This window comes from Perna viridis, chromosome 3 (assembly GCF_037379345.1).
Source record: "Perna viridis isolate PV_CMFRI_1.1 ecotype Kerala chromosome 3, ASM3737934v1, whole genome shotgun sequence".
NCBI lineage: Eukaryota > Metazoa > Mollusca > Bivalvia > Mytilida > Mytilidae > Perna > Perna viridis.
In genome coordinates, this window is record NC_142447.1 from 44,667,818 (window position 1) to 44,686,665 (window position 18,848).

Genomic DNA, 18,848 nt, shown 5'->3' on the forward strand with positions numbered 1-18,848 from the left:
CTTTTCTGAGAGTATCACAGAATACCTAACCACTGCATGTGGCAAGGTATAATAAGGCATGGTAAAGTTATGTGTTTATTGACACAAAAATATGACCTGTGCCATTCTAAATTTGAGACAGTTAAAATTTTAAACTTTCAGAATAACACAAAGAAAATTTGTGGATATGGCACTGATGTCTGCTAAACACTATTTGCCCATGCTATAATCATAATATTGCCTATGTTTTAATCCATATCATCGATACATGTACCACCCATATTCTATAGAGACAGACCAAAAATTTATTGAAAATGGGTTATAGGCTTTCATTTCCTCTTTTTTGCTAAATGAAAAAAAACATTAGTACATTTTAAGTACAAAAGCTTCGGCCTGAGGTTTGACTAGTTGGCACACTGATTGCAATAGAAATTATTTCCATGCAACAATTAAGTGAAAAACCAGTCCATTTTTTGTAATTTTAATAAATACTAACAATGAAAAACTGATAAGATAAATTACACAGGTAGTATTCTATAATAAAGTGCATATTATTATGTCATGTGAGAACCAAAAAAAAATAAGGTTTCAGACCAAAATCAAATTATAAATCATTAAAACTTTTAAAATGAGTTTTTATCATTAGAAGAAATGTCATCATCACATTGTATTTTTATCTTTTTGCTTTTACGACATAGGATCTCAGCCAGATTTCACAAACATTCTCAAGTAAAGTTTGTCCTCAATTCTTTCCTAAACACAAATCAGATTGCTTTAATTCAATTATTTGAGGAAAAACTCAATTTATGATTTGTTTTAAATGAAATAGGGCTCAATTCATTATTCAAATCTTTAAAAAATCAGTTGTTGATACAAATAAAGGACAATTATAAAACACATCAGTAATCTTCATCTGTATTATCCTTTCTCACATATCAAATCAATAACCTGAAGAGAAAAGATGAATACAATTAAAAAGTAAGCCACCGTTATGTCATCTTAAACTAAATTATTATGAGATCTATATCTTTTCTAATTTAATGACCTCTTCTTTCTTAAACAAATAAAAGTTGAAAAAACAGTAATAATGACTAACTCAATACTAGTATATCTAGGTGCAATTGGTTGTACAAAGTATTCACTTTTTGTAAGATATTTTCAACCTAAAAACATTCTACATAGTTAAATTACATAATATCATAACACTTTCTACAATTCACTCTATTGCTGACAATATTTACCTTTCTTGATTTAAGTGACCTGATTGCTCAAATTAAATGACAGATTTTTTTTCCAAAGGTGCAGAGAAAATTCTGTAATTGAATCTCAAATGATTTTATTCAGAATTTAACAGGTTATAAAACTTATTATTAACATAATTACTACTAACTACAGTAAACATTTTCATAGAATGCCACAAAAAAAGAAAAATTGTAAAATTATACATACACTGGGTTCCATCATGGCAGGATCTAAACACCTGTGTAGTGTACTACAAACTATCTCATCCAGTAGAACTTGGACAAGGCTGTAAACAGATATTGGGAGCATGTTAAAACAAAAAATACAAAAAAAATACACAGGTATTTTTTCTGAATGATTCCTACAGGTGAAGCAATCAGTATATGCGTGAAAGTTGAAGCATCCAACCCATCAGTAATGCATAGTAATATATTAACTTCTAAATTTCAAATGCACAATTCTGAACGTTTTCTCACATCAAACAATATTACTTTTCTGACAGAACTATTTCCTTAAATTATCTTAACCAATTAAACCTTAACAATTGACTATTCACATTAACTTGGACCATTTCAGAATTCTCTTTTAACCCAACCATATCCTGTTTAAAAGCATCGAACATAACAACCTTACTTCTCATCTGACACAAATCTCCACAGATAAAGTTGTAGGTAATGTGTATCTACTTGTATCTGTTGTAACCCATAGCGACCAAATGTCCGAAGTCTTACACATTCCAAAAATGTCTGAAAACATGCTAATAGTTGTAATATTATCAAAAAATTGGTCATAAAAAAAAAAACAGAATTTAATTGTGTATGTATAGTAAAAAACATTTACAGCAAGTGTTGATGCTGACTTTAGGGAGTAGAGTGGGTCTTCACATGATTAAATGATGTTTACCTGATGAAATTCCTTAGGTAGTAAACTGCTACGTTAAGGAGATTAAAATTTTCTATTATTTCACAGGTATTTTAATCTAAGTTTGATAGAAAGCTTAAATCTGTCAACTATCCTTGGGAAGTTTATCAGTCAATTGTCATTTAATCAAGGGAAGACTAACTCTAATCTATGAAGTTAACTATATTACTCACTGTAAGTCTGATGCATTGCAAAATGGTATTATACTGCAATAATTTAATTTCAAATGCAAGCAACACACTTTCTGATTGGATAAAAAATTATGTCTATCATCTCAGACCAAATTTTGTTATGTGGCTTTGACAACATCAACCTTTTTAATGATTTACTTGTTAGATTTTGATACTAAAATCAAATTATAAGGAATGAATGTTACATTTTCTATTTGAAATATGCAGGCTATTAAGTGTGCACTACAAGAATGAGGTTATTTTTTAATGAACCAAAAAATCCTTAAATGCCTGTTTTAGTTCTATCAAATCTGTAAAGACTTTTTCAAGACACAGATAATGAAATCAAAAATATATCTTAATAGCCAGACACCAACCTTCAAGCTAATTTTAATAATTCCAGTCAAGATTGACACTTTAGAAAATTCAACAGCACTAAATATTTCTATCTTCTCAGAGAAGAGTTTCTGTATGTTACTCATCAAACTGTTGTCAATGCTGAAAGACAAAGAAGGATCCTTTTACCTCATGTTTATCTCTCCACATATATTTTATGATAGTTCAACAACTTTGTCTTATTTCTGATTACCTTATCTTAAAATTGAAAAATAAACAGACAGACCACAAATTCTATGAAAGTTAATATTCTATGAACAATAATACATTTACAGCACAGCATTATTTCAAATACTGTGTACTGATAAAACGATTGTAAAAACAAAGTGCCCAAAAACAGTGCAACAAGACAATCTTCTTCTCTTTATTATAGTCTTAAGATATTGATTACTTAAAAAAAAAGAAAAAACCTTATTTTAAATTTGGGACTCATTTTGAATACACTACCAACCATAATTGCTATACAAATGCATTTTGATGTATCCCTTTTATCAAAACTGTGATAATCAAGATAAATGTAGAAGACAATACCTGGGAGCATAATTCCATTGCCCTCCTTTTCTAAGAGCAGCTGAGCCATAACTAAGAGGATGAGTCCTGCGACTGGAGTCACTACTCCTCTCTTTACGAACTCCCTCCTCATAGAGTTGGCCAACCTGAGCATCTATTGCAGATATATCCTCAATGACTCGTTTCATCACAGCTCGTACATTGCGTGGCTCTATGGTATTCAACCAGTCCCTAGTTTCAACACTCTTTCTTAGCATCTGATTACAGAGAATAAATAACTCAGTTTCATTATCTGCATTTAATTTGTACATTGAATCAAGACAACTACTTTTCAAGGAATAAATTTGCTATGCAACAATGTGTAAAAATATAATGTTAAAGAAATAACTGCACAAGAATTTCCCCAATTGGTATTTTATGTCATTCTTTTATTTTACAACTTGGTTAGCTTTAGGTTGAAGATGTTGTCCTATGCGTAGCACAATAAGGGTAAATAACTTCAAAGAATGTAAAAAGTTCATGTTTTAAATATCATTTTACTTCTAAGTTATTTATAATGTATGATTTAACTCCAAGTATACAAACATAATATGACTTAAAAAAGCATTTTTATTCCAAGACTGAATTAGCTATTTCAATTTTCATAATATTACACACCTGTGATATTGAAAGTCCTTGAACTTTGACATAATGATTTAAAAGCTTCTGGGCAGCATCTTTAGAATTATTGCACAAATCTGTTACCATGGTAACTGGGAATCTTTCTGTCATCATGAACTGTTCTTCAGTCAAAGTGAGCTGTTCATAGAAAAAAATGTTAATCATTGCATTGGCCATATCAGGCACAAAAAGATGTGGATATTAGTAGATATAGAAGGCACATAGGCCAACACAGAGACCATAGAAGGTACATAGGCCAACACAGAGACCATAGAAGGCACATAGGCCAACACAGAGACCATAGAAGGCACATAGGCCAACACAGAGACCATAGAAGGCACATAGGCCAACACAGAGACCATAGAAGGCACATAGGCCAACACAGAGACCATCTAAAAATTAAATTAGGTGTCAAATATTCATTCTCTTCGATCTACTTCTTGGACGGCTAGATATTTGCAATATCACACAATGGATTATGTGATACCAACTAGTAATATGTATAATTTGCCACTGCAGTTGGTTGTTTTGTTGTGTATCATTTTCCAATACCAATTTAGAGACAAGTAAAGCATGCATCAGGATGTGACAGATATATTATCCTACTTTCTTTTTGGTGTCATACAAATAGTCCTATCTTGTCAAGTGTTTTTTTTTTAATTTTTTTTTTATCTCTAGTAGTCATGACAAAATTCACAGGATCATCAGACATGCCAGACAAAAGTCCTGTCATAACGCCAATGATTTTCAAATATTTTATATGTATGTATCTGAAAATATAAAATCAAGTTTCAGTTGGACAAGCTCCAAACACAGTAGTTTCAAAAAAGTTTTACCAAGACTCCATTTCAATATAATGTATTAACTTTGCAATACCAAGTATGATATAGTTGATGCCTCAAACTCTATACAAAGTTTAGACAGTATTAAAAGTAATGATGGTGGTGCTGTGCCTTTATCTTTGTCTTCACAAAACTCCTGTAAAATATATGATGGACCAGTTTTCAAATAAACCATATGATGTAAGTCTTATCATAAAAACAAATGAAGAAGACAAATTAATAGTTTATTTTAATGGTATATTTATATGACCCATTAATCATGTTAAAAAAACAACATGACTACTAAATTTACTTCTAAAATTCAATGCCAACTTCACTCTTTTATAAATACATATTTATCTTAATCACATCCGTCAAGTATTGGTCATTGAACTTGACTTAAAGAAGTTTATATTCATAAATGCTTATTTCAATAACTTACTAAACATGTAGATGTGACATGATTTAGGAATGCTACAACTAATCCCTCTCTAACATCTATTGCACAGAAAGGTCCTCGGAAATATGGCTTCATTGCAAATGTAATGTCTGATGCAAGGAATGCCTGAAAAAGTCATTTAAATTGTGACAAGTTCATCACATAAAATACAATGGTAACAATGTAAATGCATATAGTTTTCAACAAAAAGTAAAAGTGCCGGAAAATTGAAAATGTTTTTTTTTAAGAATCAGAATCCATTACCCACTGGAAAGCTTATTTTGAATGTTAGTATATCATTGTGTATTGGACAGTTGATAACTGATACATTATCTGTTCCACTAAAGCTGTTTGTGTATTGGACAACAGATCAGGGATACATTACCTGTAGATTGTTCATAACAGATTTGATCTGTTCCACCATTGCTGTTTGCGTATTGGACAACAGATCAGGGATACATTACCTGTAGATTGGACATTCTTCTGTTGAGATTTGGAAGACGATGACTGTTGTGATGATGGAGATGATTTTGAAGATGATCTGGAATTTTGGGATGACTGAGTCTGGGAACATTGGTGAGATTTTTTAGCTCTGGCCTTTTTAATTTCCTCTAAACATTTTTTGGATGGTTTCATTATTTTGGTGGATACCTCAGTGGGCAGTTTGGCAAGACCATTGATATCCTCTTTCCAACTCAACGTATTGGACAACAGATCAGGGATACATTACCTGTAGATTGTTCATAACAGATCTGATCTGTTTCACCATTGCTGTTTGTGTATTGGACAACAGATCATGGATACATTACCTGTAGATTGTTCAGAACAGATTTGATCTGTTCCACCATTGCTGTTTGTGTATTGGACAGCAGATCAGGGATACATTACCTGTAGATTGTTCAGAACAGATTTGATCTGTTCCACTATTGCTATTTGTGTATTGGAGAGTAAATCACTGAGATAACTGTTACTATCCTGTTTTCCTACAGTTCTAGGAGCAGCAAGATTCTGTCTGATATCTGTCATACAATCTGAGATTTAAAAAGAAATAATTTAAAAAGAAATAATTTAATTTCAAATGTAACACATTTTCTGATTCAATAAAAAATGTTGTCCATCATCTGACCAAATGTTATAATGTGACTGTGATGGCATCAACCTTTTTTCATGATTTTTGATCCTAGAATTAAATTAGATAGAAAGTGGGTTATTTTCAAGTGTGCACCACAATCAATGAGGTTATTTCAAGTAGAAAAAATATAACAGTCACTTTTTAGATAACTTGGTACAGCTATCATTATGTACTGAAGTATTAAAGGACAAACTTTTCATGTTTAATGTCCCAGTACTTTGTAAATAAATCAAATAAAAACAAAAACTCCACACATTCTTTCCAAATTTTATCAAGTCATTGTATGATGTGAGGAAAAACAAAGGAAAAAAATAATACTGTGTATTTAGTATTATATATTTTATAATTGGGTTCTTATTGTATTTTTTCTTTTGCAATTTTCTTTTTCTTTATAAAAGACACAATTATGAAAGGTTATACTAGTACTGAGGTCATGCTATCACTGTCAACATGACAATCGTATCTCATCAGAACTGTATTTTCTCCATAATGGATAGTCTGCCCAGAGCAATAGCTCTACTGAAAGCTACAAACTAGTCTTTAATACCTGCAAAGTGTTGCTTCAAACTCTGTAGGTAGTGACTGACTCTGTCTTTAGCTGCCTTAGAAACTATATCTGTTCCAGCTCTGTGGATTAATGGAATGAATTAATAAGTTTATATTTTGAATATTTTATCCATAACAAGAGCAAGACATAAAAAAATTCAAAAATGAAACCAGACATACCAAAATTCTATTACTTTTAAACAGAAATCTGTACTTGTAATGTAATATATCTGTACTCAATGCTGGCATGTAATATAAGTTTGAGATGATAATGACGATATTTTTATCAATCAAATCAATCAAAATCAGATTAATTTTGTGGTTTTTCCTATTTGGTTTTTTTTTTCTCTTTCTTTGTCTCATTTTTTACACAATTTTTTGCTCATTTCAAACATTTAAAAAAAAATTTAAATATTTGTTTTCCCTTTATCCTGAAACAAGTTATTTGCTTTATTTCAAATACATATATAATATATCAAAATATAATTATAAGCAATTAGATAATTCCTTTAACCTTGAGAAATCTGTATCAGGGAGAAGCTTGTTCATGGCCTGGAGTCTCCTATGAAACCTATCCAGTGATCTGACCAATATTGTATTATCTCCTGTCTCTCTCTACAAGATATAAATTATCTGAGCAGTTGCTTTTGAAGAATAGTCTAATAAACAATTGAAAAAAAAATCACGGTTGATATGAATGTCAAAGTGATTAAGATTTTCTTACAATATACAACAATTCATGTGATACATGTAATTTCTTATTGAGATGTTTTCTACAATTAAACTTCGTTAAGTTGATGTCAAAGGGCCCAGGCAAAAATGTTTGAGTTATCTGCGGTTCTAGACATCTGAGGTCAGGTATAACCCAGAGATATATTGGTTGGTAATTGTTTTGAGTTATCTGCGGTTCTAGACATCCGAGGTCAGGTATAACCCAGAGATATATTGGTCGGTGATTGTTTTGAGTTATCTGAGGTTCGAGACATCCGAGGTCAGGTATAACCCAGAGATATATTGGTCGGTGATTGTTTATCTGACGTTTAAGACATCCAAGGTCAGGTATAACCCAGAGATATATTGGTTGGTGATTGTTTCTGCTGTTCAAATGATTAGTTGCTCTTGTACAATAAATGTTCTACACTTTGTCGGTGATTTCATGGGTATCATATCGAAAAAAAAAAAAACATTTTTCTGGTTGTATATCAGTCAGGCTATAAATGTTGAGCGAACAAAGTGAAAAATCTTGAATAACTCAAAATCAGGAACAATGTGCACTACATTACTACAATAAAATTTCACCTTCACTAGTAAAATGAACTTAGTTATTAAAATACATCAGTTATTATTATCTGTCTGGTGTGTAGTTAAATGAGTGGATATCATTCATCAAATACCATTTATGAGTAAAGTTTTTATAATTATTAAAATACCAAATGATATTGTTGGTGTGAATTCTGAACTTGATAACTCAAATTTCATTCTTTTTATTACTCAAGCTATTTTGTATTAATCAATTATACTAATCAAGCCATAAAGGTATCAATGAGTAATAACATGAGGGGTGCTAAACATAGTTAAAACAAACTTCAATCATTGTTTAATAAAGAAATCAACTTTCCCACTAATAACTTGACTTAATGACATATTTCCATTCATCCAAGTCCAAGTCATCGTAGGTAAAATTGGATTGTAGTAAGGGGAGTGTGCTTGGACTAAAATTAGTTACAGTTATCTCAGATTTGAGCACTTTCAAGTTGAACATATCTAGGTTCTCCTGTATATGAAATGTTTAATTGAAAGGTTAAGTTTTCTATTGCCCTGAATTAAAAAATACCAACCTCTAGCTGAACTCTCCTTTGGACATAGTTAAAATATTTTTCCATAAGCTCATTCACAAAATTAACAAGCTTCTTCAGTGCTATGGCATCCATATTCTCGCTAAAATCAGAAGCTTAATTTTAACTGTCATACAAAAGGAGCTGAGAAAAAGGTATATAATACAAAATTTCACAAAATGTGTTGTACAAATTTTTAAAACTTGACTGAGTGCATAGACTAGATAATGATACCTGAACACTTGAAGAGAAAAAATACAGACTACATTTACTTGTGAAAGAATTGTTTACTTACTCTTCTTGTGGTTTAGACAGAAACATGTCATTGTATGAAGCAATCACAAGACATATGTTGCTAAGGAAACCATTGCATCCTGTATCGACAAACTCTAGGACATCCTAAAATAAGTATCAATACACAATGGTTATATGTACAATGTATACGTACATGTTACTGCTTGTCATGTTTTTAATAAAAAAAATCCAGATAAACTGGCTTTCTACTATTGAATTTTTTACTTCATTAAAAGTTTTTTTTATTTGTTTATTGGTAAAGATTGTAGACAAACAAGTCTTAAGTAAATTTTCAAAAGAATAAGTAATAAAATGCCTTGCAGTGTGCATCTTGATATGACTGCAGATGTTTAACCCCGAACAATTGGGCAAGTAAGGAAACACATTTCAATCTTGAAACAGGCTTGAATTTTGATTATTAGACATAAAACACAGGATAAATATTTGACAAGTATCGAAGTGGTCACTTTTTGACCGTTATATCTAAATGGTTTCAGTCAAAACCTGCAAATCAATACCAAAGATATGGCACTTTGTGGCACAATTTAAAAGTTTTCCAGACGTTCAAGTTTCTGGCCCCTTTGTGGCCCCTAATTTCTGAAAAGACAAACAAGTCTTTTAATAAATTCAGTATTTTCACTCTTAAGACTTTCTCCAACCAAAGTGTCACAACAAAAATATCAATCCACCATTCACAAAATTAAAAATAAATGTTGAAAGTAGCAAACAATTATGGACAAAAATTATGTAATAAATAGTCAGTTCGTGGATAACAAAAATATAATTACTTGTACCACGAATGTTTGAAGACTTATCTCACGATCAAATTTGGATTATTCACTCTTTCCAATTAATTATCCTATCATTAAACCCTTATATCTTTTGTTTGTGTTTTTAAGTAGCACTCTAGCTAAGAATCATGCAAAATGTGATTCTTGGGTAAAAAGCCTACATATTTTTATTTTTGATATTTTGTTTGAATTGCCATAATATGCAGAAATTAACATTCAGTTTGTAATATAGCCCATGTTCTAAGAAGATAAAAATTATATAGAATGCAGTGGTGATTTCAAAATTAAGGGAGATAACTCTGTAAATGATACTCAAATATAATAGAATCCATTGGGTTTTCAATGTTGATTATCTCCTAAGAGCAAGCAGATACGAATGAATAATTATGCATTTAACAATATAGACCCATAAAACAACTTAATTACAAAAATAAAAATATGAAGTCTTTTTTGGGGTGTATCACATTTTTCAGATTTTGCATGATTCTTACAAAGACAGCTACTTAAATAAATGAAATCTGGCACAAATCTTCACAACCTGATCACCACTTTGTGGATCAATTTTTTTATAAAATGTTTACCATTGGTGAAGCTAGATAGGACTCAGCTGAAGTCTCCCCTTCTTGTCTTTTATCTTCTCCACTTTTCAATTTTATTTGTCTATCTAGTAATTGTAAATCTTCATCTATTTTCTGTCTTGCACTGAAAAGGAATATTAAAGATACAATGACCAAAATTCAGAATTTTGATAAATTCCTCTCCCATTTATCTACTTAAAGTCAACAGAATTAATGCTGTCATGAGACAAATAATACTTATATACTACAATATTTTGTGAACAATAATTACTGTAAATGTATTAATTTTCTTTCAAATTAACATATCTTGTATTAATTTTTGCTGAATCTTTCAAATTAACATATTTGGGGGTATAAATTATTGCAGTTTTTAAAAAAAAAATATGAGAGTTATATAGTGTTATAAAATCCATTTCGCAGGTTGTATTTTTTTTTGGCAGTTTTCTGTTCATGCCCACCCAGAATTAGTGAAAATAAGTACACCCGAAAAATTAATATGTTTACAGTATTGATAATCAGGTGACTGGAAAGATACCAGCAGAAAGTCAAACATATTGATGACCAATTGACTGGAAAGATACCAGTAGAAAGTCAAACATATTGATGACCAATTGACTGGAAAGATACCAGTAGAAAGTCAAACATATTGATGACCAATTGACTGGAAAGATACCAGTAGAAAGTCAAACATATTAATGACCAATTGACTGGAAAGGTACCAGTAGAAAGTCAAACATATTGATGACCAAGTGATTGGAAAGATACCAGTAGAAAGTCAAACAAATTGATGACCAAATGACTGGAAAGGTACAAATAGAAACTATACAAATTCAAAAACAATGCACCATAAGCTTACTTCTGATCTTAAAATAGCAAGTCAGAAATAATATGGGATTCAAATATTAAGCTCAATCTTCTGTAGAAGTAAAAAAGATCCATTTTAAACATTCATTTCTGTCCACATTGTATTCATTAAAACATTTCTAATCTCCAAGCGTTCTTGGCACCAATGATCATATTTTGGTTATTCACGATATCGAATTGATAATCCTATTTATTATATAGATTGTCTTCATAATTTATTGATATGTTCAACATGAATTTTAAATTCTATGATTGGCGGATTGATATCAAAGTTGTGACATTTTGGCAAGAGAAAGTCTGAGTGTGAAATTACTGAATTTATCTCACAGTGTGAATTATTGAAATTTATTACACTGGGAACAATCGGTAAATCACTGCTATCTACATGATAAAATAATTTTCTTACTGTGACAAAAATTCTTCACATAGTTTCTCTCCAGGTTCATTCAGCTGTAGCAACAAATCCACACATTCCGCCAACTGCTTAGGAGTTGACTGAAAAACAATAGAACTGTATTTAGCAATAAAAGCAATTTGGAAGAAGTTAATCAATCTATGAAGTTGCTTATATTGTTTTTTAGTCTACTTAATAACTGCATTCAATCAATACCACATAATATACCTGCAGGGTTCACTATGTTTTACCCAATACATTTCCTACCTTTAAAATACATCTATAATCAGGGTTCTTACCTTCGAAATATATCTAGTATCAGGGATCCTACCTTTAAAATCAATCTATAATCAGGGTTCCTACTCTTTAAAATATATCTATAAATCAGGGTTCCTACTGCTTAAAATATATCTATAATCAGTTAATGTTTTACAGGATGTTTTTGTGAAACATTTAGCCCACTTAATCTTAAATGGATTTTAATGGACAAACCATCTGGAGAACACTGGTCATTGGTTTGTGCTTGTTCTATCAATCAAACATATTTATCACTTAATTATTATGTAAGGTCTACTGAATAATTAGGATTGGACTTGTCTTGGCATGACTACCTGCATGAGGCTGGCTTTCACTGCTTTATAAGCCATGACCAATTTGCATGATACAGGAATTTTCAAAAGTACACTGTGACTAAGAACATTTACCAACAATAATGGAAAAATATATAGGTTTCAAAAAACTTCCATAAAGATCACCATAGTTTTAAGTTTGGTCAAAATTCATTTTCAACGATGAAACATAGTTTTCAAAGGTTAGTGACTTTCCATTTGCATTGTCTATTCCATAATTTTTTTTTATGAAATTGTAACGGGTGGGTTGGACGGTTATGTGGCACTGCTCCCTCATGTTGAGTGAACAAGTCCTGATGATAAAGAACCTGTTGATTAACTAGTGCCAAGCAAAACCTTCTGTTCAAAATTTTGGGCTCATCAGGACAAAGTTATGTTCCACTTGGACTGAGCTCTGGGAAATGAGACCAGATATGATATGTTCAGAAACTTTAATGTTTTTAAACTAAATATGTACAGGGGCCTTCAAGGAATACTTAAAGGTGGGTTTACAATTATTGAAGACCTATCGGTGATTTCTGGAATTATTTACTATTTCATATTTAGGTTATACACTGGTGCATTTGATATGTTTCAACATATCCATTCTTTTTCTAGTACATGATGAAGCCAAACAGAATTTTATCTATGCACATTAAATCCATAGACAAAGGATTACAAACTGTATTTGCTGCAGACCCAGATCAAACTATTTTCTTTGAAGTTCATTCTTTCCACAAGTACATTTCAGTGGTATAATGGCAAATTCTTCCATACAACTTGTATGAGATTATTTCAGCCTCTTCTTCACAAAATACCTTTTGTTTGTGTGCTTTTTTAAAAATTTTTCAATCACAAACATTTCCAAACATTTCAATCAATTTGCTAAAGCGCTATTGGGACTGCCATTTCAGTCAGATTTGTCCTGCTGAAAATAATCTTCAAATAGCAATGGTGGGACAAAAAAAAGTATATTCCAGATACGAAAGTGAAGTGACAAATGGTTTAAGCAAAAGAGAAGTCAACAATATTTTCTTAACTTCTGTTTTAAGGGATTCTAAAGGGCATTTTCAATTTTACACTTTTTCCAGGCCTTAACCCGACTTGGAGAACCTTTAATAAAATTAATGTGTTTTTCTTGTTTTTCTGGTAGCATGGGATCCCTGGTCAATTCAAACTCAGTGTGTGTGTGTTTTTTTGTGTGTGCAAAGAATAAGTCATTTGAAAAATTAAAAATGACAAAACACCTCTTTGTCTTTGAATTGTTCTCTCAGGTGTTCACAGAGTTGCTGAATAATTTTGTTACAATCTTCACTGATACCCTGAAAGCTTGCCATGTGCTGATACTGATGTAGAATTCTTTTGGCTTTAGTATAATACCTATAAAATGTACATTTAATAACAATCATAATGTTAAAAAAAGTCACAAGTAAATCAATACATTAACACAGACATGCAAAACTATGTGTATTAGTCTGATTGATGGATAAGCAGAGTAAAACATTTATTTATGTAAACGAATGTCAATTTGACATTTTAGCAATAAAAACAATTCAGACACTATTTGTGAACTTGTAAAAACATTTCTTTTTTTTTTAATATCCCCATTTTTTTTCTAAATTAATGTTGTAATACATGGATACATGTTTCTAACATGTTTCTATCCAAAGTAACATACAAAAGCAGACACCCTCATGCTTGAAAAGTTTGGCTGTTTATATAGAAATATCATTGAATCACTGTAGCACTCCTTTTACATGGTCTCATATCTTCTGTTAAGGTGACCTTTCATATTATAGGGTTAAACAGAATATTTCACTCTAGTATAATTTATTAATGTAATCCAGCACTTACCTTACTGCAGTACTATAGGCTTTCATATCTATACATTTGTTTAATCTTGCAGGCAGTTCAAATAGAAATTGGAGCTGAAAAGAAAAAATTCCATGACTGAAAACAGACTAAAATAAGGGCAGTTTCATTAAGACATAAAGTACTGGGGAGCATCACTTTGTTGCCAAGGAGCTTGCCTTTAAAGCCATTTTAGGCATCTCGTAAGTCAGTCTAAGTCAATATACTTCATTCAATATGTTAAGAAGTTTGACAACCATGGTGAATCACCCATACATAAATTAAAAATGTATTCCAGCTGTAATATATAATATAACTATGTATTTTATATATATAACTAAGATTAAAAATTACTTTTGTGGCAGAAGAAAGGATCTGATACAGGTAATATATGATATGGACTACATGTCAATCATTATAATGCAACAGTCGTTTGATGTGTTCTAGAATTCTCAATTCCTGTCATCTGGATAATTTCTTCTAGAAAGATGCTGTTAAAGCATTTTGATAATTTCAACTTCTTGAAAAACGGTTCAATTACTGTGGTACCTTTTTGAGCAGTGAATGAACCCCTGACAGTTTAGTTATATCTTGTCTCCTATCCTGCAGGGTAGTACTTATTTTACCACTGAAATCTGTTATTCTTGCCATGTTGGTAGCTAAATGATCCATTTCATCTTCCATCTTTTTAAAATCATTCTTCATCTAAAATATATTAAAGAATGTTCTTGTATGATATAAGAAGAGAGAATGTATAAGACTTACTTGAAAATATTCAGACTTTAAAAGACGTTTACAATCTTATATCATTAAAACATTAATTCATTTTAAATATATGAAAACTGCAACTTTCCTAGCACTTTCTCCTACTTATCATGACATGAAAAATTGTGAAATATGTATTAGGTCTTTTTATTTTAACAATATCTTAAAATTTCCATGAAACATTTGCAGAAACTATTGAGTCATCCGTCTAAACAACAGCTATTCTGAAATAACTCAAATTAAAAAGCCTTGTTCATTCATATATGTATGTAAACTGAAAGCTTTTGGGGTACCAATATCAAATTAACGTTTCAAAAATGAACCATTTTCTAATGTAATCAGGAATTCAATGGGACATTCTTCAGTTTTTATTTGTAAAAAAATTATAATTTCATGAGGACATTTTTCACAGGGTATGCACGCTCCAATCCTTATCCCTGGATAGTACACAGATTTAAATCCATGAATATCATAATATAAACACCACAAATTTACTTGTATCATCCCTATTTTTGTATCTTTACTTGTATCATCCTATTTTTGTACCTTTCGTATCGTATCTGTAGCACTAATAAATTTGTTGTAATTTTCATAAACCAATGTCTGCATGTCACTATCAAGTTCTCTTATCTGTGTCACCATCTTAGTTTCCTCTTCCATAAGTTCTGTCAATGACTTCTGTTTGATAGCAGTAGATAAATAGGTATCTGCTTCAAAGTGTGCCCCATTGATGTCACATGGATCCAAGGTGGCACCACCTGATTGGGAATCTTCAATCCCATAATACATCTTGAGCATCCCATGTCTTTTCCTCTTCCCACTACCGTCTTCTTCATCTAAAATTATTTAACATTTTTAAGATTACTGATGATTCTACAAAACTGAATAGAGTCCATTTAACAGTCTTCCAACTTATTTGCATATACTTATAGTGATATCATTATAAGCCTCTTTGACATATCTTGACCTACACTTAGAAATCGATGATAAAGGAAATGACTTATCATTTAGAATTGTCAACTTTCCTTTCATCTGTGGCAACATCCCTTCAGCTCCTGCATATGGAGTGTTCATATCTCAACTCATACATTATGCCAGAGCTTGCCAAACTACACAGACTTTTTATATCACGCTTGAACTCTAACAAATAGACTTCTGGAACAGGATTATGTTGCTACAAGATTGAAGTCATCACCACAGAATTTTTATGGTCGTCATCATGAACTCATGGATCGTTATGGTGTATCCATCTGCACCATGAAAACTGATTTATTCAATAGTTTTCCTTTCCTCGTTTGTCTACCCTGGACTTGACTTTTTTTGAGCAACTCGGCGGGTGTTTCTAGAAAAGCAGAGGATGCTTACCCTACTGGTGCACCTGGTCCATGCTCCCAGTTTTTAGTGGAGACCCAGTTGCTCATTTGCTTTTGTTACTTTGTATGTATAATTTTAGTTACTTTATGTTCTTTGTTTTGTATGTCTGTTTTCCATGTCTGATCTCTGTCCCTGGATTACATTCATTTGATTACTGCTATAACCTTGGTTCCCTTGATTATTTCATAAACCTTTAATTTATACACAAAACTTTATATCTGTATGTATATGTGCTATATGAAGTAATGTGATTGCAAACACTTTTGTTCAATTTTAATCTGGAGACCTTTAATAATTTGTGAAAAAGATCAATTTCTAAATAGCATTTGCTGCTTATCACATACAAATACATGTATGTAGGTGGTCATGTGCCCGGATTGACAGTCACCATTTGTGACAGTGTACATAAAAACTTCTTACTGGCTACTGCTAATATACACATTGTACATTGAAATGTTTCACTAATAAATTATTGTTACATACATGTACAAAACTGACTACTGGTATAACATGTCAAGTGTCTGTTTCCATATTTGACTAAATAAATATGGTAACAGCAATTTTAACTTTCAAGTTATAAGAAGCATTTGAAGTGTAGTACTCAGCAGTACCACTAACAAACAAACTATTGTATTATAGATTGTTCTGACGCCAACCCAACAAATCAATAAAGGAGGGTTGCAGGGTCAGAGAAAATTCCCAATATTCCGAAATGGTATGAACTCAAGCAAAGTTGCATTATGCTCTAAAATGGGGTGACTTCATAAACATGATGACCCAAATGTTTCTCAGTCCAAACAACTGGTAGTCTCCTAATTGGAGACTAAGCATTTCTCAGCTTTGTTACAGAAAGTTCAATGCTAACCAATCATTTCATCTTTTAATGTAATTTTCCAATCTCATACAAGTAATAAAACAAATATACAACATGTATATGGTATTAAAGAGTAATCACAGGAACCAAAGTTATAGCAGTAATCAAAAGAATGTAATCCAGGGACAAAGACCAGACTTGGAAAACAGACACACACAACAAAGAACATAGAGTAACTAAAATCATACATACAAAGTAACAAAAGTAAATGAGCAACTCGGACTCCACTAAAAACTGGGAGCATGGACCAGGTGCACCGGTGGGGTAAGCATCCTCTGCTTTTCTAGAAACACCCACCGAGTTGCTCATAAAAAGTCAAGTCCGGGGTAGACAAACGAGGAAAGGTAAACTATGACCCATTGAATAAATCAGTTTTCATGGTGCTGATGGATACACCATAACGATCCATGAGTTCATGATGACGGCCATAAAACTTCTGTGGTGATGACTTCAGTCTTGTAACAACATAACCCTGTTCCAGAAGCCTATTTGTTAGACTTCTAGCGCGATACAAAAAGTCTGCGTAGTTTCGGCAAGCTCTGGCAAAACGTATGAGTTGTGATATGAACACTTCATATGCAGGAGCCGAAGGGATGTTGCCACAGACAAAAGGAAAGTTGACAATTCTGAATGAAAAGTCATAACGTTTGTTGTAAAGTTTGGTCAATAGTTTTCCTTTACCATCGATTTCTAAGTGTAGGTCAAAATATGAGGCTGACCTCACAGTGTCTGTAGTATCCTTTATCTCAATTTCTTTTGGGTAGATGCGATGTATCAAATCCCCAAAATCAGGATTGTTTAAAGATAATACGTCATCTATATAGCGGAAACTGAGATTGAAGGATCTAGCCAAATGATATTCTTTCTCTCTGATCAAATCAGCTATAAAGTCAGCCTCATAAGAGTAAAGAAATAGGTCAGCAAGTAAAGGAGCACAATTTGTTCCCATTGGAATGCCGACCGTTTGTTGAAAAACACGTCCACCACACTGGACAAATATGTTGTTGATTAAAAATTCCAGCATTTTGTGAACATCTTCCTCTGTATATTTGGAAGATGATTTAAAATTGAAGAGGTGCATTTTGATCTCGTATTTAGTTCAATTAAAATCCCCCAAATTCAATATGGCACCAATGGCAATGGGGCCAAAGAACAAGCACCTTTACTGGAACACAGAATGAAAGTAAATGGCAAGTAATAAAAGGTTTTAAATCCTCCTTCATCATACATATGACCAAATGCGATTCAGACCATCAAAACTTTATTTTGAAGGGCACAAAAATGTGACCCATAGGGTAAATAACATTTACTGGGTAGGGTTTGAAATGTGAAAACCATACCTGTACACGTACATGTACCAACTTTTCCCCATACCCAAATAATGTTTTGCTAAAATATTCATTTTTACAGATAAATTGTACATGTAAGAACTAAAAATTGCATGAGATGAGCAGAAGTCTGTTTCAATTTATTTCTAGTCAAGAAAATGATGAATAATTTTCTAATATTTCTTGTTTGATCAGTTTTCTGATTTCAACAGGTCAAAATGTGTAACCAATGTAACTGTTTGAAAAAATATATACATGCACAAGCCAAAAAATTACCTTGATGAGTTGACATTTCGTCCCATGAGTTCATGAAAAAAATAAAACCCAAACCCGTCCCGAACCAGTGGTATTCTAGTGGTTTTTTTTTTAATCCTGTAAGATTGGTTTGATGTTTAAAGTTGTTTAACAGAAAAAAAATAAAACAAATTTGATTCTTAAAAAATTGGTTATCGAAGTTTTGAATTATTTATCACCAC

At 31.7% G+C, this 18,848-nt stretch overlaps 1 protein-coding gene across 1 annotated transcript; it reads right to left on the bottom strand.

Annotated features, from left to right (window-relative positions):
* Nucleotides 1-444: 444 nt before the first annotated feature.
* On the bottom strand, nt 445-18,705 carry LOC148622426 (vacuolar protein sorting-associated protein 51 homolog). The gene is made up of 20 exons (XM_088572328.1): nt 18,649-18,705; nt 15,343-15,632; nt 14,581-14,736; nt 14,035-14,108; nt 13,428-13,560; nt 11,585-11,673; nt 10,318-10,438; nt 8,947-9,050; nt 8,655-8,754; nt 7,331-7,431; nt 6,818-6,897; nt 6,027-6,169; nt 5,142-5,264; nt 4,755-4,856; nt 3,876-4,016; nt 3,240-3,475; nt 2,690-2,810; nt 1,855-1,967; nt 1,429-1,507; nt 445-927 (listed from the first exon to the last, which is right to left on the bottom strand). The coding sequence occupies exons 1-20, from the start codon at nt 18,680-18,682 to the stop codon at nt 898-900; spliced, it is 2,370 nt and encodes a 789-aa protein (XP_088428454.1). The 5' UTR covers nt 18,683-18,705; the 3' UTR covers nt 445-897.
* Between the last annotated feature and the right edge of the window lie 143 nt (nt 18,706-18,848).